This window comes from Phacochoerus africanus, chromosome 2, assembly GCF_016906955.1.
Source record: "Phacochoerus africanus isolate WHEZ1 chromosome 2, ROS_Pafr_v1, whole genome shotgun sequence".
In the NCBI taxonomy this organism is placed as follows: Eukaryota; Metazoa; Chordata; class Mammalia; order Artiodactyla; family Suidae; genus Phacochoerus; species Phacochoerus africanus.
The window spans coordinates 196,268,585-196,290,946 of record NC_062545.1 but is presented as its reverse complement, the minus strand read 5'-3'; the positions used below and the strand labels follow the sequence as shown (position 1 = coordinate 196,290,946).

Genomic DNA, 22,362 nt, shown 5'->3' with positions numbered 1-22,362 from the left:
ACATTTTGGACTCCTGGCTTTTCCTGGCTTTTCACTGCTGGATTATCTTTGGATTTATCATAGGGTGCCACACCTCCCATCAGGGCTGCAGCACCAGGGTTTTCTGACGAACAAGGAGCTTTGGAGGCCACAGTGGAGAAAGCGAGGCCTGAGCCTGCGGAAGTCCTCCATGTCTGCAAGAACCAGGTTGCTGAGCTGGAGCTGTGGCTGCACCAAGCCAACGTGGCATTTGAGCCGGAAACATTAAACGCAGACATGCAACAGGTGGTGGAACAGCAGCTGGTAGGGTGCCAGGTAAGGCTGATGGGCCCGAGTTCATGGCCTTCCAAGACTGGGGGAATTTCTCTTAAAGCAACAGAGTGATTCTTCCTGTTCCTCAGACTGCTGTGTTTATCTCAGCCTCAACTTGTTAACTGCAGGGTAATTCTTTGAAATAGTTTATGTAAACAGAGTATTTGGGGAGACAGTAGGGGGTAAGAGCACAGAATCTAATTCACATCCAGCTCTGTCATGTTGACTGTGGACTGGGGTCAGTAAACTTTTCACCTCTTTACTCTCATGTGTAGGTTATCTCTTAAGACTTTGTCAGGATTAAATGAAGTATATAAATCAGTGTTTGGTATATAAAGAAGGTATAAAGTGCTCAGTAAATACTCTTATTTTAGTCATAATATTCAGTTCTTTGACTTCTCATTCATCAGAAATGAAACTGGGAGTTCCCGTTGTGGCTCAGTGGTTAACCAACCCAACTGGCATTCATGAGGACACAGGTTCCATCTCTGGCCTCACTCAGTGGGTTGGGGATCTGGCGTTGCTGTGAACTGTGGTGTAGGTCGCAGACGTGGCTCAGATCCCATGTTGCTATGGCTCTGGCATAGGCTGGTGGCTACAGCTCCTATTCGACCCCTAGCCTGGGAACCTCAAAAAAAGAAATGAAACTGAATATCCCTGATCTGCAAGACTGCAGATGCCACAGAAAAGGGCCTTGCTGCCATTTTCCTGTGAATGCTTCTGCTCATGCTGGGAGGAGCAACTTCCTTGCTTTTGGTCACTTTGAATAATATTTGCTGGCATAGCCCAAAGGTTAGGATCACTTTATCCCTTCAGGGACAGGCCAGAGCCAGGACTCCATGCAGCCTAACTGAGTGTCATAGCAGCCAAGACACTGCTGCCCCCAAAGGCACTTAGACCTCCCTTGGCTTGATGTCTACGCCTGATGGGATCATCACCCAGGGACAAGGGCTTCCTCTCAGAGTACAAATCTCTGATCTGCCCACAGGGAGCTCCGTCCACTATAGGAAGTTACAGGGTGGGGGGAAGACCCACCTTGGCCTGAGGCCACCACTCCTTCCCTTTTTCATTCAGACCCACAGTCTTAACAGCATCTGGCACCTGCCTCATGCGACCCAAGTGAGCAGGCTGACCTTCTGCCCTGGGCATCTCAGCACCTCTCACCCCAGAAGTCAGTCTGAGGCATGGGTTCATTCAGATCCTACCACCACCACATGGCCTAGCTGATGAGATGCAGGGGAGTGTAGAAAAGAGTGTAATATGGCACAGAGCAGCGCTCCTCTGATCTGAACTTGCAGCCTTCCACCTGTTGAGACCCAGGCACTTAAGGCCATCTGAAGTGATCTTCCAATCAATCATCCTTCTGCCTGAGAAGACTCCAAAGCCAGTTAGTTCCTTGATCATCACCCGAATCCCATCTTCTGGCCACTGGTACCAAGTTCAAGGATTTGAGGGCTGCTCTGGGAAAAGACATGGCCACAAGGGGGCAGTAGCACATAGGGAGCTTTTTTCAGCAGCATTTTGGAGGGATCTGGAGGGACTGGGAGGTCTCTCATTGGCAGGAGACCTTCCAGAGACTTTGGCAAGAGGCTGGTGGGGCCACCACCCACAAGGGGAAGAGACAGGGGGCTCCAGGGGAATGGGGATCCAGAGGGGCTTCTGTGTCTAGGTGATGTCAGGGAGCTCTGAAGGACAGCAGAGGTGGGGCATTAGAGCACCTGCTTGTCTTCACCACAGCTCGCAGAGGTGGGGGTCCAGTTGTGAGTCTGGTACCAGTGAAATATGAGCTAATGTCCTCACCCGCTGTGAAGAAATAAACAACATAAGAGTCAATATATAGGGGCCGACTTTGACTCATTTGCATAACACCTGGCCATACGGTTTAATACTGAAACCTGTAAAAAGCCTTAGAGTGGTCTGTAAAAACACTAAGTTCCCAGAGAGAAAATCTCCAAAGGATAGGAGCAAACAGAGCAGTCAAGAAAAAATTATATGTAGTAACTTAATATTTGAAAGGAAATATTCAGCCTTGATTATTAAAGACATATGAGTCAAAACAACTGTTGTTTTGTTCCTACATTACCTTGACAAAAATTATTTCATCCTGGAAAACTCTGGAGAAATAGATTCACTAATGTCTGCCAATTTAGTTAAATGTTGGGGGGAGTTCACTATCGGCAGATAAAATGTGCATCTTTTTAGCCCAATAATCCCATTACTTTAAATTTACCCTCTGAAAATAACCCCAAAAGGAGAAAAATATGCCAGCATTGATTACAAAAGTGAAGAACTGGAGATGGTTTAAAGACTTAATGATAGGAAGGTGAAGAGAATCTGCAGTATTCACTTGCAGCTATTAAAATGGGAATCATGAAGCACATGTATGTAGATACATGGAAAAGTATACATTATGGAGAAAGAGCATAATATTACAGTGTACTTTGTTTATAGCCACTCTAAAGTCTTTGTGCTCGTATTGTTCATGCTTAGAAGAGTCTATAGATGGAGGATACAAGTAATTTGCTTGGATGGAGATGTTTTAAGTATGTTACTTGAAAATTTATATTAAGAGTAGAGTATTTTCTGCAGTTCCCGTTGTGGCTCAGCGGGTTAAGAACCTGACTAGTATCCATGAGGACGTGAGTTCAATCCCTGGCCTCACTCAGTGGGTTAAGGATCCAGCTTTGCCGTGAGCTGTGGTGTAGGTTTGTAGATGTGGCTCGGATCTGGCATTGCTGTGGCTATGGTGTGGGCTGGCAGCTGCATCTCCAATTTGACCCCTAGCCTGGGAACTTCCACATGCTGCAGGTGTGACCCTGAAAAAAAAAAAAAAACCAACAAAGAAACGAAAACAAAACAAAAAGAATTAAGTATTTAAAGTATTTCCTTAAGTTTCTCCCAAGGACTTAAACTTGCTCTTAGTCACACATGATTTTAGCACAAGTAGTCACATTGCTGGAATGCAAATCTAAACGCTGCTGCTCTACTTGTGTGCCCAGCCAGTTGGGCTACTATGTTGAGGCTACTGAGCCCCGGGAGAGGGCAAACTTGATCTGCTGAGGAGGAAAACAATGACTGTGACTTACTGGGAAACTTACTTCATCCTCCTGATGTATTTTTAGACCCAGCTATAAGTTGGCCAGCTCTATCAATGACTAAGTGTTTTAGGTTCCTGGTTATGTTTTCTGTGGTCTTCTTCTAATATTTTAGAAGCTTATTTGGCTTGAGAAAGAGCAAGAGAAGAGCATGGGGAAGAATTTTCAAAGGATTCTGTGGAATTCTTTTTTTTTTTTTTTTTTTAATACCACTCAACACTTGGATTGCAACAGAAAAAGGTTAGAAAGGTGGGGAAATGTAATGATAGTTGACACAGACCATGAATCAAGCACTGCCGAAGGTATGTGGATTTAACTCTAGCCTCTCAAAGTGACCCCAGGAGTTAAGTTCTGTTATTGTCCCCATTTTACAGATGGCTAGAGGCACAACCACACAATGTAAGGTGCCCGAGTTTTCCCAGCTACTAACTGGCAGGGCTGGGATCTGAACGCAAGTAGTACAGTTCCAGTGTCTGTTCTTACCACTGTGGGGTACTGGGTACACTCGGCCATATTTTCTAAAAGGAATGTAGAATAACTTATTTTAGATTATTTAAGAGAGTGACCACTGCAATTTGGGGTTGGTTTGGTTGTCCTGGGATTGAAAACCAGAGGGATTATGTGGAGGGTTTTTTCCCCCCAAAGTCCCTTCCAAACTGTGTTCCCGGTACTTTTTTTTTTTTTTTTTTTAGGGCCAAAGTTGCAGCATATGGAAGTTTCCAGGCTAGGGGTCGAATCAGAGCTACAGCTGCCAGCCTATGCCACAACAGCGTGGGATCCGAGCCATGTCTGCGACCTAGACCACAGGTCACAACAACCCTGGCTCCTTAACCCACAGTGAGGCCAGGGGTTGAACCTGAATCCTCATGTATACTAGTTGGGTCCGTTACTGCTGAGCCACAGTGGGAACTCCCATGGACTTCTTCTATCCACTTAGGTAGAGAGTGTAAACCTAACTTATTTTGGGGTGTAATGCTTGTTCAGGATTAAAACTATGAATAATTAGATGATTTTATTTCCTAGGCTATGCTGACAGAGATTGAGCACAAGGTTGCCTCTCTGTTAGAGAACTGCAAAGATCAGGGCCTGGGGGATAGCGGGGCCACTCAACAGGAGGCGGAAGCACTTTCCTTGAAACTAAAAACCGTGAAGTGCAATTTGGAAAAAGTTCAGATGATGCTTCAGGAGAAATACAATGAGGAGCAGGTAAAGTATGGCTGTGTACAGATATGTATGTAGACAGACACATGGGTAGATGGACATGTATGTATACACTCGGATGGATCCATCAGGAAGAACTCTGGATGGAGGTAAGGAAATAACTACAGAGGAATTATTCTAAGTGAGAAAGAATTAAGCCTCAGAAAGCTGTCAGGAATGGCTGCCCTGGATTTTGTTGTTGGTTTCATTTTGCTGTGCAGTTTTTCCATCTAGGTTGTTGTTAGTGATGGTATTGATTGGAGTTGGCTTGACTGGGTAGCCGTTCTTGCTGATACTGAAGTCCATGCAAGCCTTCCTTATAAAAGAAATATGTATTTTAAATGAATTGTGTGACTCCAGTTGACTGGAAAATGAATCCTTTATAGATAAGCTTAAAATTTGACATCAGAAACACAAAAACCTGTTTCCAGGGTACTTTTGTTATTCATTTAAAATATTTATATATACTGATCAAAGTACCATACAGTTAAAGTGTTCTAGTGACTTTTAAAAGCATTTTGTGTATATAAATGCAAATATGCTCTATGAGTAGGATCTTACTATGTAAGATTTACATCTCTACTTATGAGACGATGGTTTCTACTTACAGGACTTGCATTCACAGAAATAAGATCAGCTTCAGCTACACCGGCTATATGGAATCCCTTTTATCCTCATATGTTCTCTCTCTTTAAAAAATATCTACTAATGTATGATAAATGTCTACTTTAGACATAGGGGAAATTTGAGTTCAAAAGCATAATATTATGTCTGTTTTCTTCATTTTGCTCTAAGAAAAAAGGGCAATGGATTTCCTGGCTTTTAGTAATTTATAGGAGGAATTAAGTTGAGAAAATGGTAAAATGATCATGTCATCAACTGTAGTGGGTTTTGGAGTTCTTATGAAATAAATACATTAAATCATAGTATGTAATTATTATAATTAACAGAATATAATCATTTAATTCCTGTGAAATGTTCCATTTTGTAGTCTTATTGGATTTGAAATAAAGTGGGTCACCATTGTAAATAAATAGCCTGCCGTCATAAAATGTTTTGCAGAATTCTACCATTCTAAAGAAATCTTCAGAGCTTCAGAAAGTTCTCCAACCAGATAACCTTTCTGAATTTGAATCTATTGTAACTGAAAGGCCACAATTCAGCAGGCAAAAAGATTTCCACCAACAACAGGTAATTTCAGCCCAACAGTTATAAGGATAAGAATAAAGGTTTCTACATGGAATTTCCCATTGAAATAAAAACTGAACAGCCATGGGAGTGTTTTCTTATGTGACTTCATAGAAAGTTTAATGTGTGGGTGTGCAGCACCTCGGGGTTTTGCGTGTTTGCTACAGCACCTACTTTGTTTTCATCTACTACAGCTGGGGACACTTGAACTTGTATGTGTGGCTGCTTTAACAACTTGCATCTTTTTTAGGGCTGCACCCGCAGCATATGGAGATTCCCAGGCTAGGGGATCTAATTGGAGCTGTTGCCACCGGCCTACACCGGAGCCACAGCAATGCCAGATCTGAGCTGCGTCTGCGACCTACACCACAGCTCACAGCAACGCTGGATCCTTAACCCACTGAGCGAGGCCAGGGATTAAACCCAAAACCTCATGGTTCCTAGTTGGATTCGTTTCCGCTGCGCGATGACAGGAACTCCATTAACTTGCACTTATACCGCACTAAGCAAATGTCTTCGGAATAAACTTACCTCTGTAACTCCAACACTTCTTTCCCTATTGTTTCAAAATATATTAGTATATTTTTGGTGATTTTCCATGTGTGTAGTATATAGCAAACAATACTTGGTCACTGTAAGACTGTTTTAAATAGTTTTTTGAAAAATAAAAGTTAATGAGAACAAGCAAGCAAGGAAGAGAAGTAAATAATGATTTAGGAAGTGGTTCCAAATCACATGATCCCAACCAAGGAAACCTTTGGGTGCTATTTGAAAACTTTGATTCATTGGACCATTTGAATCCTATTCAATTATAGGTTCTGGAGTTAAAACCAATGGAATGGAATGATTTAATCAAATTCATAGAATTTAATGCTAACAAAATGTGGGTCCAGTATTGCCAACATGCTAAGGATACGACTCAGACATCATCTGTGAGGCGAGTATTTTTAAAGAATTAGACATTATACAGTAGTTTTATGGTTGGGAGAATCAGGAGTGTTTGTTTTATTATCACTTATAAAACATTATCCGAATGTAATAAAATTTGTGTATGATGATTATTCTTTTCACCTTTTGTTTTCCCTTAAAAGCAGTAAAGCATCTAGCCCTGAAAATGATGCTCCAGACTCGGTCTTGTCAGCCCAGGGCCAAAGTGGAGATAAGTGGCAATATTTACATCATGAACTCTCATCAAAAACAAGGCTCCCTCCACCTCAGCCTGTGCAGCCCCAGGTCAGCCTGTGTGCACACAGTATAGAGGAACGTGTTTGTGTCTTTGAAAATACAATAAGCATTTATTAAACATGCATGCGTGTTCTGCATTGTGTAGTAGTTTACTTGCAGAAAGCAAAGATGCCAGCAGGATTTTCATAGTTGGTTGTCCCTGTTCACCTTCCTGTAAATCTGTAGTCTGTGCTCCTCTTCGGTTCCCCTGTAGCACAGAAGCACTCTGGGCTTCCCTAATCCTGATCCACTGTGCACCTGTTGATTTGTCTACATTGCCCATTACAAGGCATGAGAAGAAAGACCATGTCTGCCTGGTTCACATTTGAGTGCCTGGCATAGTACCTGAAACATCATAAAATTGCCATTACTATAAATTTAATGAATAATATATGTGAAAAACATACATTCCCTGGAATTCCCTGGTGGCCTAGTAGTTAAGGAGCTGGTTTCATTGCTGTGGTTCAGGTTACTGCTAATGGCTTGAGTTCAGTCCCTAGCCTGGGAATTTTTGCATGCCGTGGGGGTGACCAAAAAAAAAAAAATGATATAGTGCTATATGCGTGTCATTCGTCCATCAAAAGATTATTTGGAATGTGCAGTGTGCCGGCCCCTGGCTGATGGTACCTGTCTATAGGTATTCTCACCTTCACACCTTATCATGCCTTATATTGCCATTATAAGGGTATATTCATGCTGTTCCAGCTATTGTGGATTTCTCTCTAAGCAGGGAGCCACTGAGCAGAAGAGCACCATTGCTCCCAGCAGTCAAGCTTCTGACTTCAACTTTGCACTCAGATTGCCTAGGCAAAGGTTACTGATGAATTCCCAATTCCCTAGTCTGCTGGGAACTTTTCATTTCTCTTCTATTCTGCCAGTAACCTCATTTGACCATTTAAAGTTGGTCAGATGACTCCAGTTCGTGGGTAGGCCAGGGCCATAGTCTTTTTTTCTCCTTGTCATGCACACCATGACATGCATGTTGTTCTTTCTCCAAGAGGGGATTCTCCACCCTCCCACCCGGTGAATTCATCTACTACCCCATCCTATTTCTTCATATATGTTAGTTTTCCAATTTGGGAAAGAAATTAACTCTGTATCCTTTTCCTTTCTGAAGTCACAGATCATTTTCGGTAATTATTTAGCTTTTCAATAACAAATCAAGATGCAAATCAGACTTTGGAGATGACTGTATTCTACTTTAGGAGTTGGTTATATGCCAGGAGTCTACTAGTAAATGGGAAAAGAAACAACTAACCTGGCACAGGAGGAGTATCACTACTAAATTGAAAGATTAGTGATTCTGCTCTGTTTTTCTTTTTGTGTGTGTGTCTTTTTTTTTTTTTTTTTTTTTGGTCTTTTTGCCATTTCTTGGGCCACTCCCCCAGCATATGGAGGCTTCCAGGCTAGGGGTTGAATCAGAGCTGTAGCCGCCATCCTACACCAGAGCCACAGCAACTCGGGATCCGAGCTGTATCTGCAACCTACACCACAGCTCACGGCAACGGCAGATCCTTAACCTACTGAGCAAGGCCAGGGATCGAACCTGAAACCTCATGGTCCCTAGTCGGATTCGTTAACCACTGAACCACGATGGGAACTCCTGCTCTGTTTTTCAAATTAGAGTTTTCCCCTCATTATCTAAATGGATCCTCAAGTGTCTAAGGAAAGCCTGTCATGACTTTTTAAAGCTGTCCAAAATATTTAAAATTTAATTTAATGAGTTAATTATTTTTTCTTATAAATGACAAAGTAGACAAAAACATTACCAAGGAAGGTAACTCAGAAGATAGCCCGTTAAGGTATCCTTGATGTTTTACATTAACATTAACACGATCTCAAACTCTTTGTAATAGGATTTCCCTTTTTCAAACAGATTGCTGCAAATATGAGTGTTCTACCCAGTGTGAGCGTCTATAACTTTAGATCTCCCACAGCTGAAGAATTGAAAACTTACACCACCCAACTTGAAGACCTGCGTCAAGAAGCAAATACTCTTCAGACACAGGTAGCAACTGTGCTTTAGGTGCTTTTCCTCAGCAGTAACAAAAATGAAGGGAAATGTGATCTTGTAAATCAGTCATGATTTTCTTTTCCAGATGAGTAATAGGACACTTAATGGGATGAATCCTAGAATTGCAAGTAGAATTTCTTTCTTTTGCCAACTCTAATAAATTTGGTAGTGGCTCCTCAGAATACCAAGGGTGAAAAGGCTTCTGAACCTGAGTCCAGGCCTGGCAGGAACAAGGATTGTGATTGATTAGTACCGTCTGCAGTGGTGCTCTGGGATTAGCTAGGCGGAGGGGGAAGGAGGGGGAGTGGCAAGGTTTCCATTCTTAAATAGGCTTAACCCTGAGACGGTGTGCTGGATAATCTTGGGTATCCATCTGAGAAGAGGGTAGGAAACAGCCCAAATTGGGATGATTACTAGATTTGGCAGGCTCCTAAACTACTTATAGCCACCATACTGTACTATCCATGTAAGAGGTAAGATGCTGTACCTCTTTCTAATGAGCTCCTTCAAATTTCTTGGCTTCTTTTCCTTCTCCAGGCCATAACTTGATTTCATTAACCTACTTTCTCCTGGATACTTTTTTTTTTTTGCTTTTCAGGGCTGCACCTACGGCATATGGTAACTCCCAGGCTATGGGTCAAATCGGAGCTACAGCTGCTGGCCTACACCACAGCCACAGCAACGTGGGATCCAAGCCATGTCTGCGTCCTATACCACAGTTTACAGCCACATTGGATCCCCAATCCACTGAGTGAGGCCAGGGATTGAACCCTCATCCTCATGGATACTAGTTGGGTTTGTTACCGCTGACCACGGTGGGAACTCCAGCCTACTTTCTCCCACACTAATATGTGAGATGTGGGGACAGTGAGAAGAGGGATAGTGTGATTTATCTGGGATTACACCTACACCTGGAATGGCTCCACCAAACAAGTCCTTCAGCTTTGATTTACCTCTTAAATCCATTCAGTAGTCAACTTACCACCTAACATTGAGTTTCTTAAACTTGTTTCTCTGTGTTAACATCTTAAGTTTATTTATTTATTCTACTGTCTACTTTGCAAAGTATTTGAAATGACTAACCATTTTAAAAAAGCATAACGTAAATTGTAAACTATAAAAGAAACCAGGGAAAACGTAGTCTTAGGAAGATAAGGAATTTTCATGACTTTTCTTTTTCTCCTCTTGATTCAGGAAAATATGTCAGAAGAAACATTCACGGATTTGGATAAGAAATTATTTGAACTGTTTCTGACCCTCAGCCAGTGCCTGGGCAGCGTGGAGGAGATGCTGCAGACACCTGGGCTCTTCAGAGGAGATGCAGGTGCCCAGCAGGTGCACTGCGAGGTAGGGAGGGTCCCTCAAGCTCAGGTGCCAGCTGTTCCTGCTGGCAGCCCACTGGTTAAGCAAGAGCTGAAGCCTCTTAAGGTCAGAACTTGTTAAGTACTTGTTCAGTGTCGTACCTCTTCTCCTCTCTGCAGACACTGGCTCTGGAGTTGAAAAAACTTTACCTGGCTTTGAGTGACAAGAAGAATGATCTTCTGAAAGCCATGACTTGGCCTGGCAAGAACACCAGCCTGTTCCTTGACTGTTTTGATAAACTCCAAGTCTATCTGGAGCACACCCAGGCTGCAATGGCCTCAAGAAGCAAGTCCCTGAAGGCCGGCCTCGACTATAGCCGCAGTTATCAGGTACGGGTCTGGGCCCTCGGCTACCTTGGCACTGGTAGTTCCCAGGCTGGGGGTTGAATTAGAGCTGTAGCTGCCAGCTTACACCAAAGCCACAGCAATGCCAGATCCAAGCTCTGTCTGCAACCTACACTGCAGCTTGTGGCAATGCCAGATCCTTAACCTACTGAATGAGGCCAGGGATATAACCTGTGTCCTCATAGATACTAGTTGGGTTTATAACCACTGAGCTGCAATGGGAACTCCTGTGAGACATTCTTTTTGTGAAGGTCTTTAAGTCAGTTCAGCTGCTCATGGTTGGAGACCATTTGAAAGCAAAGTCCTTTGCTAAGTCTCAGGTATGAACTTGTTAGGTTGAGCTAAAGTCACGTTCCTTTCCCATATTACATTCAGCCACTCATAGAGTATCATCTGGCAGGATTTATAGGAAAGGGGAGCCATGACGTTATTGTCTTTTTGTCTTTTTAGGGCTTCAACTGTGGCGTATGGAGGTTCCCAGGCTAGGGGTCCAACTGGGGCTACAGCTGCCAGCCTACACCACAGCCACAGCAACTCCAGTTCCGAGCCACATCTGCTACCTACACCACAGCTCATGGCAATGCCAGATCTTTAATCCACTGATAGAGGCCAGGGATCAAACTTGTGTCCTCATGGTTCCTAGTCGGATTTGTTTCCACTGCGCCACGATGGGAACTCCCGTGATGTTTTTTGAGCAAAGGAATGAGAGTCTGTGTACGTTTGTGGTAGATTCACCTGTCAGTTGTCTAATGTGGATTGGAGCAGAGATTTGAGGCAGAGGAACTAATGAGGAAGCTACTAAAAGTTGTCTAATTAAAAAGAAATGAGTTCCTGTCGTGGCACAGTGGTTAACGAATCCGACTAGGAACCGTAAGGTTTTGGGTTTGATCCCTGGCCTTGCTCAGTGGGTTAAGGATCTGGCGTTGCCGTGAGCTGTGGTGTAGGTCACAGATGAGGCTCAGATCCGACATTGATGTGGCTCTGGTGTAGGCCGGCAGCTACAGCTCCAATTGGACCCCTAGCATGGAAACCTCCATATGCCGTGGGAGCGGCCCAAGAAATGGCAAAAAAAGACAAAAAAAAAAAGAAAGAAAAGAAATGAAACACAACACCACTGAGGAAGGAGTCTTGCTCATAAAATCACTCCTGATGTGATCAGGCCTCTGGAATCCAAGTCAAACAGACACGAGGGAAGAATGTGTTAGGTGGTGCCGTGGAAGAACAGCCAGCCATGTCCAGACAGTGGGGAGCTGTTCAGAATATAGGGCCTAATTATTTCCCTCCCTTCACCCGCAACACCCAGAACCCAAGAAATAGAAAAGAGAGATGTTCAGGGAGCCAGCAGATCACAAGAGACTGAAAAACACATATTCATCCTTTGCAACCAATTGGAACCTCATTTAGATCCCAATTCCAACAAACCCAAGAGAAAAAATGTAGGTGATTAGAGACATGTGAACCCTGCCTGGACAGTAAATAATACTGAGGAGTTATTATTGGCTTGTAGTATTTTTAAAAAGAAAAATCTTTCTTGTTTAGAGATATCTACTGAAACATATACTGATGAAATAATATGGTCTATCTGGGATTCGCTCCAAAATAATCTGAGAGAAGGGAGATGAGTGGGGTGGGGGGAGGGAGCAGAGGAGAGAGAACCAGCCACGAGTCAGCAGTGGATGATGGTAACACACGGATCCCTCTCTTTTGGCATATATTCGAAATTTCTGGTGGCGCAGAAATTAAAGGACAACTGGATTTTTAAAAAGGTATACTGAAGGTCTAAATAAGATTTTCACCACCTTCTGCATTTATCTTTTTATACAGAATGAAGTAAAGCGATTATATGATCAACTCATTAAGAATAAAACATGTTTACAACAATATTTGAATGAAATTAGTGGCCAAAGTATTGACGAACAGCTTCAGGTAATCAAGTCAAAATAATTAAAACTGACTTAACCTTAAACCAAAGAGTTTTGTGTCTAAGCCATGCTTCTGAACACTTCCAGAAATCCAAGTCTGTGCAGTGTTGGGAAGGGTATTGGGAGGTGAGACCTCACCCTCTTGGAAGGAGTGCTCTTTAGTCCAATGTTTAGAGATCATTTGACATCATGTCTAAATTGTATGTGTAAGTGCTCTTGCATCCAGTAGCCAGTTTACTTCATCCATTTATCCAGCAAGTGTTACTTGAGGGCCTGCTATGTTCAGGCACTGCTCTAGGCACTGGACTTGTGCTTAGGCTGAGGCAGTGAGACAAACATATACGGATATTCAAGGATGGACCTGGCGGCACTGCTTGAGTTAAAGACTCTAAAATGGCCCAGAGTGCATTAAGAGCAGCCTGTTACCAAAGCAGTGTGCAGCCTAACAGTGGCGTATCAGTGTCTGTCTAAAAGGCTCCAGATGTGTTTGTAGTGATGTGTGGAGGTGCTGAGGATAAGTGGGGAATGCAAACCTCAGACCACAGGGTTGTGATTGAGCCAGTGAGCCAGTGAGTGGCAAGGCATGCCCATTAACCTCCATGTGCATGCGCACGTGCAACGGCGCACATTAGGAGCAAGCTGTCTGGGGTGGAGCTTTGGAAGAGTGGAGAGAACGGAGGGGGAGGGGGCTTTCCTTTCCCCCTAATTCTTCGCTCTCTCTCTTTTTTTTTTAATGCTCTTTTAGGACTACACCAACGGCACATGGAGATTCCCAGGCTATGAGTCTAATTGGAGCTATAGCTGGCCTGCACCACAGCCACAGCAATGCCAGATCTGAGCTGTGTCTGCAGCCTTACACCACAGATCTCCCCAATGCCGGATCCTTAACCCACTGAGTGAGGCCAGGGATCGAACCCTCAACCTCATGGTTCCTGGTTGGATTCACTTCCGTTGCACCACAAAAGGATCTCCCTTTACCCCTAATTCTTTTCTGTACTCTTTAATTCTTTGTAAATCAATGTGTATAATTCTGACTTATTAAAGAGTTTTCCTTTTTGTATATCATCTGTCACTTTAGAAAGCAGACGCCTATGCAGTGGATTTGCAGAACTCTGAGAGCCGAGTGGCAAAACTGAGAGAGGAAGGGGAGAGGCTTCATTTACCTTATGTTTTCCTCCAGGAGGTTTATAAACTAGAGGTATGTCTGCAGAGAAGACATTCAATTAGTGTATTACTGTGTTATAAAGAGTAAGACTTTTCTGCCAAGGGAGGTTAGGTCTGTTCTTCTTTTGGGTTATTTTCATTGTTGGAAGCAAACGTTTGTGCACACCTGCTGTCTCCCTTCAGGATGTACTCGACACTACTTGGGGAATCCTGAGAGCCAGGTACGCGGAACTCAGCAGTCCTTTCATCACCGAGAGCCAGCAAGATGCTTTGCTGCAAGGCATGGTGGAACTGGTGAATATCGGAAGGGAAAAGCTTGCTCATGACCACTTACAACAAGCCAAAAGTAAAGCTGCCTTAACGGCTCAAATACAGAATCACAAGGTGAGACACAATAGGTCTGATCACCTTTTCATAGACTTGACACTTTTCTGAGTGAGCATGGAGTGTCTGTTTTCTGCCTAGTTGGAATATCCGTCATTCATTCTTTTGACAAATGTCTGTTAGAGGGCTTACTGTGTACCCAGCTCCCTGCTAAACCCCAAGAATATGATTGTGAGTGAAAACATACCTAGTTCCTTACATTTACAGAGCTTTCAGTTGATTGAAAAGACATGGTTTTTTTTGGTTTTGTTTCTTACTTTTTAAAGTTTTATTGAAATATAGTTGATACACTGTGGTAATTTCTGCTGTACAATAGAGTGACTCAGTTATACATGTACACACATCCATTCTCTTTCAGATTCTTTCTTCCCACACAGATTATCACAGAATATTGAGTAGAGTTCTCTATACAATAGAGCAGATCCCTATACATCAGGGACCTGTTGGCCAATCATTCAATATACTTCAGTGTGCATATGTCAATCCCAACCCCCAGTCCATCCCTCCCCCACAACCTGTCCCCTTAGTTAGCCATAAGTTTTTCAGTGAGTCTGTTTCTGTTCTGCAAATAAGTTCATTTGTATCCTTTTTTACATTTTACATATAGGTGATATCGTATGATGTCTGTCTTTGTCTAACTTTACTTAGTATGATAATCTCTAGGTCAGTCCATGTTGCTGCATATGGCATTATGAAAAGACGTGTTGGTCAAGGAGATTCAAGCAAATTTAAAATTAAAATTGGGATGCAAACTTTGAGAGCATTTAATAGAAGGAATTGAATTCAAGAGGTTAGGAAAGGCCTTACTGAGAACTGAGATCAAAAGAAATATTTAAATTACATAAATGTGTATCTAGCGTGATGCTCAATAAATCCTTTCATTTTCCCATTTCGTTTCATTAACCAAAACCTTCTGATCACCAACAAGAGATATGCAGTAATCTAAGTGCTGATAGTAAAGATGTTTGAGACACCATTCCTCCCTTCAACAAGCTGAAGTCTAGGCCTTTGATAAATAGAATTTAGTCTAAAAAAAATTAAAAGGTAAATATTGGCTAAAGGGTGGAGGGGAAGAGGAGAAAATACATTAACCAATGTATGCAATGTGTCAGGTCTTCTGCTAAATGCCTTTGTAAGCCCTTCAGTGTATCCTTTTCTAACAAACAGCTAGAGAAGGCACCGCTATAAATGGAAAAGCGTGTGAAGAAAAGTCTTCCTCTTTAAAGGTCTTCAAGTGCTATTCTGGGAGTTTTTACCAACCAGGAGGCCAATAGATCTCACTGGCAAATACCCTTTATTTAGCCTTTTTATTGAGTAGAAGCTAGAGCCAGAGATTAGGAACCCCTTGCTATTGAATATATGAGTTTCTTGGGCATATCAACCATCCAGTGTATCATCCTGAAACTAATCAGCCACATCAATGTCTCCTTTTTTGTAAAGTTTCTTAAAAAATTAGAATAACTGATTTAGGAAGATCTCACTGGAAATTTAAAGTGACAAATTAATAATGTTTTCCCTTAGAAGTTCCTGTTGTGGCTCGACAGTAGCAAGCCCAAATAGTATCCATGAGGATGTTGGTTCCATCCCTGGCCTCACTCAGTGTGTTAAGGATCCAGTGTTGCCCATGAGCTATGGGTCGCAGATGTGGCTCTGCTCCCATATTGCTGTGGCTGTGGCTGTGGCTGTGGCTGGCAGCTGCAGCTTCCATTCCACCCCTAACCAGGGAACTTCCATATGCCGCACCTGTGGACATAAGAAGCAAAAAAAAAAAAAAAAAGAAAGGAAGAAAGAAAAAAGAAGTTTTCCCTTTAATATGGACTATTTTGTAGAAAACACTACCTATGATATATTTTTTTAATGTTCTGTTAACATGCTATTAGTGCTCAAAAACCAAGGATATGTAGGGAAATTTTTTATTTTGTTTTCTCATGTGTTTGACCCTATGTGGCTGTCCTGAGATCTTGGATTAAAAAACAAATGTGACAATAGGTAACACTGAAATAACTGGGATTTTAAGATTTTTTTCACAGTGTAAAAATGAATATTAACATCTTCTGCCTTTCACAGCTTTTTTTCCAGAAGCTTGTTGCTGACATGCTGTTGATCCAAACATACTCCAACAAAATGCCTCCTTTATTGCAAAAGAAAGAGACATCTTGGGCAGAGCAAGTAAAAGAAGTGAAATTACTAGAAGAAAAGTCACATCAATGTGGAATAAAACTGCAGAGCTTGTTGCAGGTATGTGGTTTCTATAAACTTGGTACTGAGGCGGAGGATTCCAGATGTTCAACCACCACCTTCAGGTGTTGAAAGCAGATAGCTAGTTATTGCCTCTAGTTATCGTGAAGCAGTAGTTAAATGGGAGCCACTAGTGAGGAATGTGGAATCCTGCGCCAGCCCTGACTGCTGCTCCCTTCTAGGTTGGGGAACAAATAAATAAGCAACATCAAAAGCACTTTGAGATCTCAAATGAGATCATTTGGATGAAAGTCAGTGGTTCAGAAACTGCTTCCTATAAAGGACAAGCCAACACGCTCTGTTATTAGAGTGGATTCGTGGCAGTCCTGACCCGATTCAAAGGAAAAAAGCTCTTTCTCAATTTTAAGGCTTTTCTCCTTTAACTTCTTAAACACAGTGTATGTTAGCACATAAAGGGAGTAAACAAAAAGCCAAGAAATATTCAACTTTTTGATGGGAAAATAAGAGTGTTATTTTGTGCTAATAAAATTAATTTTCTTTCTAGTTAGCTTGTCAGGTTGTTATTTACAGTAATAGTTCATGATACTTTTTAAAAAAGACTCCATGGTATCCTGGTGGCCTAGTGGTTAAGGATCCAGCATTGTCACTTCTGTGGCTCAGATCACTCACTGCTGTGGTACATGTTTTATCCTTTGGGAATTCCTACATGCCATGGGGCACCACCAAAAAACAAAACAAAACAACAACAAAACACAAAACAACAACAAAAAACAAGCAAACAAAAAAAAACCTCCACAAAGGCTGGAATTATTTCCCACCAGACACTGAGCTCTTACTAGGGTGGGTTATAGCTCAGGAACCCCTAATATCTGTGCTTTAATTTTGTATGGTCTCAGAGTTCATTTTTGTTTTTAGGATTAATTTTGTCATTGTCTGGATCTAATCTAGAAATGGGCCCCCACTGATGTTGTTGTTGGTTCTCTAGAAATGGGAAGAATTTGATGAAAAGTATGCATCTCTTGAAAAGGACCTGGAAATTCTTATATCTACGTTGCCCTCTGTCAGTTTGGTGGAAGAGACGGAGGAAAGATTAGTGGAAAGGATTTCGTTTTACCAGGTATTTTGCTCCATTTAAGCCATCAAAGTCATGGTCTGTAGCACTTTGTGTTTTTATTATGCTTTGATTAAACTATTTGACTTTGAAGGTGAACAGTCTGAATAGAAATGAAATATGTTCATCACACAATTCACAAGGAGACCTTTCTGGGGAGAAGGGGGATTTGCTTGTGGTTTCCTCAGCATGGCCATGTGTCTGACATGGGGTTAGGACCTTGCTTTGGGTCCTGGCTCTCACTTATCCTTTGTCAACTTTCTGTCCCTAAGCCTCAGTGTCTTTTTCTGTAGAGTATAGATGATCAAAGCTCATTCTGCCTGTCTCTGGAGGTTGATGTCAGTGAGTATGGACATGAGCTAAAGTATGCAAAGAACTTTGTAAACCATGAATCTCTAAACATATTTTAGTTTTATATGTAGCCTATGAGAAAGATAGTAATCTGTTACCTACCACCAGCATTATGAAAAGACTTCAAACTTGACATTTTTTCTTATGTAACGTTTGGTATGGTTATTAACAAAGTCTGGGTCTCAAATTCCAATGCTCTAGAAAAGTTAAGACCTTAAAATGGTTTTCGAGTGGCTCTGAGGACATGACCAACAAGATAAAAAGTTTTTATCTTGCATTGCACTGCTGGAGATGGCTATCAGATAGCAACTCTACAAAAAGAGCAGGTTTGTTGCCTGACCAGACTGGATGGAAGAGGAAATCATGAAATACTTAGTACACTCCCAAGCATTCCTCAGAGGCATCTAAGCCCCTATAAGGACCATTTTCCAGAGACTGGGATGCTATAGTTAGGCTCTGGATATCTAGGAAGCTGCAGTTAATCTCCTGGCCTTCTTCTTATATTGAGCCCAACTCACAGATAAACCCACATCCCCTGGGGGTGGGAAGCTGCTTTCTGATTCTGTGTTAGCCTGGGGATATGGGAGGTACCATCTAAACTGCCCAAAGAAAGCAGTTGAAAGCAGATGGCCTTTACACCTCATTACAGTAAGAAGGCTGTTCCTACCAGCCAACCTGTTAGAAGCCTGATTATTTCCCCAGGAGTGGTCGTGTACCTTAAACTGTAACCTGTGATTCTGTTAAATTTGAAATATTTAAGAAATGAAATAATCATTCTAAGACTTTTATAATACATTTGCCAGGAAATTCCCATTGTGGCTCAGTGGTAGCGAGCCTGACTGTTATCCATGAGGATGCCAGTTCAATCCCTGGCCTTGCTCAGTGGGTTAGGAATCCTGTGTTGCTGTGAGCTGTGGAGTAGGTCGCAGACAGATCAGATCCTGCGTTGCTCCGGCTATGGTGTAGGCCAGCAGCTACAGCTTCCATTTGACCCCTGGCCTTGGAACTTCTATATGTTGCAGATACAGCCCTAAAGAGCAAAAAAATAAAATACATTTATCTCACAAAGCCCATCTTATAGCATTCCTTAGGTCATCAGTGGTCTTCTGCGTAATGGAGAGGTTTGTATCTTGATCAGTGGACCTCTGTGGCCCAGGAATGTAAGTCAGTCAGTTGTGTGGCCTCTGTGGTTGAGCATGTTCCAATGCAAGTCAGCAACTCATGGGCCCAGTGACTAGTGCAATCTGACTCCCTTGTATAAAATGGGGAAATTAAAATCTCTCAGGGATGCTCTAAAGATGAAGTGTCTTGCCCTGAAGACTTAGAAAATTAGAACCAGTTTTTTTGTTTTTGTTTTTTTTTTGGTTTTTTAAACTGATGTTAGATGTGTTACTCTAGCCTGCAGACCCAGGCAGGGAGAGGGAGCTATAACTAAGAATGGCGGAAACAGCATTTGGGGATAGAATTTTTTAGTAATTTTTAAAAGACTTAAGTTAATTGGAAAATAGCAAATGTTCTGTTTTGATCACAATTTATTTTTTAAGATTACATTTAAATAACTGTCAGAATACATGTCATTAGCCGAACCCATCTACAGAAGATAATTGCCTTTAGAGTTCTCTTCCAGCGGAGGGGCAGGGGAGCATTTGTTTTTCACAGTCTTGAAGAGTTTTATTTTTCTTTTCATGGATTGGATTAGCAGTGTGCTATTTTCATTTATTCTTCTGAAGTCCTCTTCTTCCTTTCTCCCTCCCAAATCCTTAGATCCAAAGGACTCTAGAAATGAGTTTTTCCCCTATTAGGTCTAAAGGATGATAAGGAAATGTTTTTCTTTTCTTCCTTCCTTCCTTCCTTCCTTCCTTCCTTCCTTCCTTCCTTCCTTCCTTCCTTCCTTCCTTCCTTTCTTTCTTTCTTCCTTTCCTGAGGCTGCCTCTGCAGCATATGGAAGTTCCCAAGATGGGGGTCCAGCCACAACCACTGTAGAAGCAATGCCAAGTGGTTATGCTCTGAGCCACATGGGAAGTCAAGGAAATGTTTTCTCATCTATCCCTTCATACCTTGGCTGCAATGGAAGATGCCTCCAGGAGTTCCCATTGTGGCTCAGTGGATTAAAAACCCTACATAGTGTCTATGAGGTTGTGGATTTGATCCCTGGCTCAGTGGGTTAAGGATCAGGCATTGCTGTGAGCTGTGGTGTAGGTCGTAGACACAGCTCGGATACCATGTTGCTATGGCTGTGGCGTAGGCCAGCAGCTGTAGCTCAAATTCTATCCCTAGTCTGGGAACCTCCATATGCTGCAGGTGCAGCTGTAAAATTAAAGAATAGGATGGGATAGGGTAGGATAGAATACTTCCAGGGGCCAAGCAGGAGAAGGGCAATTAGGGACGCTGACTGGGGGACATTTGCAGGGCTGGTGGGGGCCTCGGTTGGGGAGCACCTAGGAAAACAGGCTTTTCCAAAGGAGTCTATTCCTACATACTTCCCACCAGTCTCTCCACTTGCAGTTGCAGACCCAGCTTGCTAGATCTTCCAAGAGTCACAGGAAATCCTGATTTATATGTAAAAATGCCTTGATTTGAAAAATAATCCTTAGGTCACACAGAACCTGTCTGCAAGCTAAGTACACCCTGAAGGCTGTCATCTTTTGAGTTTCTAGGTGAAGGAATCAACTATCAGATCGAAATCTGTGAATTTCCATTTTCTCTTGCATGTGTAAGTCTGTGCAGTAGAAATGCATTGGTCAAAAACTCTCATTGTGAAGATAATAATCCACTAGCCATGTTTGTTCAGCCCAGCTCACAAGAGTCTTGAGGATTTGGAACATGTTGTTACTTCAGTAGCCTCTACGATAGGTTTTTCATGATGTATTTGTGAATTGATTGGCTGGTTTCAACTTAAAATAATTTATTCTATGACTTTACATTTATTAGCAAATAAAAAGAAACATTGATGAGAAGCATGCTCGGCTTTACCAGACTCTGAATGAAGGCAAACAGCTGGTAGCATCAGTGAGCTGTCCTGAACTAGAAGGCCAGATTGCAAAACTGGAAGAACAGTGGTTGGCCCTAAACAAAAAAATTGATCATGAACTACACAGACTACAAACGCTTCTCAAGCATCTGCTCAGGTATATCTTTTTTTTTTTTAATTACTCAATGAATTTTATTACATTTATAGGTGTACAACAGTCATCATAATCAAATTTTGTAGCATTTCCATCCCAAACCCTCAGTGCATCTCCCCACCCCTGCAACCTGTCTTATTTGGAAACCATAGGTTTTTCAAAGTCTGTGAGTCAGTATCTGCTCTGCAAAGAAGTTCATTGTGTCCTTTTTTTAGATTCCACATGTAAGTGATAGCATTTGGTGTTGGTATCTCATTGTCTGAATGCCTTCATTTAGCATGATAATTTCTAGGTCCATCCATGTTGCTAAAAATGCTGGTATTTTGTTCCTTTTAATGGCTGAATAATATTCCATTGTGTGTATGTACCACATCTTATTGATCCACTCCTCTGTCAATGGACATTTAGGTTGTTTCCATGTCTTGGCTATTGCATATAGTGCTGCAATGAACATTGGAGTACATGTGTCTTTTTGAGTCATGGTTTTCTCTGGATAGATGCTAGATGCCCAGGAGTGGGATTGCTGGATCAAACGGTAATTCTATTTTTAGTTTTCTGAGGAATCTCCGTACTGTTTTCCACAGTGGTTGTACCAATTTACATTCCCACCAACAGTGTAATAGGGTTCCTTTTTCTCCACACCCTCTCTAGCACCTATTGTTTGTAGACTTTTTGATGATTGCCATTCTGGCTGGTGTAAAGTGGTACCTCATAGTGATTTAGATTTGCATTTCTCTAATAATTATTATTGTTGTCAGTTATGTCTTCTTAGGGATTGACCGATGTCAGATTTATTGTGGAAAAGGCCTCAGAGAGATTCTACAGTCAACCAGTTTTTACATGCACTGCCTCTTGTTGTGCAGTGTTTAATAGTGCAAAGCATTTGGGTTCCTCTTTTAGGCTAAGTGGAATCTAGAGTCTCTGATGCTTGCAAGACTCAAGATAATAGGTCATCAGTTCTATGAGAAGTAGGAGTTATAAAATTATACATTACCTTTATACCATGATGTTGCTCTTTCCTATACTCTTGCAAAGTGTTTTTTAAATTAAGAAAATTTTTAGCTAACAGAAAGAGTTTTTATTTTTTTCCTTTTTTTCTTTTTCTTTTTCTTTTTGTTTTTTAGGGCTGTACCCGCAGCATATGAAAGTTCTCAGGCTAGGGATCTAATTGGAGCTACAGCTGCTGGCCTACACCATAGCCACAGCAACACCAGATCGGAGCCGGTTCTGCAACTTACACCACAGCTCACGGCAACACCGGATCCTTAACCCACTGAGCAAGGCCAGGGATCGAACCCACCACCTCATGGTTCCTAGTTGAATTTATTTCTGCTGCGCCACGACAGGAACTCCCCAGAAGAGTTTTTAAAAGCCTTTGGAGTTCTTCA

The 22,362-nt window shown here is 42.0% G+C and overlaps 1 protein-coding gene across 4 annotated transcripts in view; it reads left to right on the top strand.

Annotated features, from left to right (window-relative positions):
* Positions 1-22,362, top strand: part of SYNE2 (spectrin repeat containing nuclear envelope protein 2) — a 356,033-nt gene that overhangs the window by 249,602 nt on the left and 84,069 nt on the right. For all 4 annotated transcript variants that reach the window (XM_047767512.1, XM_047767510.1, XM_047767513.1 and 1 more), the window contains exons 66-79: positions 64-294; positions 4,410-4,592; positions 5,649-5,777; positions 6,590-6,711; positions 6,869-7,007; positions 8,875-9,006; positions 10,207-10,359; positions 10,494-10,703; positions 12,543-12,644; positions 13,719-13,838; positions 13,988-14,188; positions 16,256-16,426; positions 17,373-17,504; positions 20,781-20,977. In XM_047767512.1, coding sequence (XP_047623468.1) covers positions 64-294; positions 4,410-4,592; positions 5,649-5,777; positions 6,590-6,711; positions 6,869-7,007; positions 8,875-9,006; positions 10,207-10,359; positions 10,494-10,703; positions 12,543-12,644; positions 13,719-13,838; positions 13,988-14,188; positions 16,256-16,426; positions 17,373-17,504; positions 20,781-20,977 — 2,222 coding nt within the window. The remainder of the gene's footprint in view (positions 1-63; positions 295-4,409; positions 4,593-5,648; positions 5,778-6,589; positions 6,712-6,868; positions 7,008-8,874; positions 9,007-10,206; positions 10,360-10,493; positions 10,704-12,542; positions 12,645-13,718; positions 13,839-13,987; positions 14,189-16,255; positions 16,427-17,372; positions 17,505-20,780; positions 20,978-22,362) is intronic.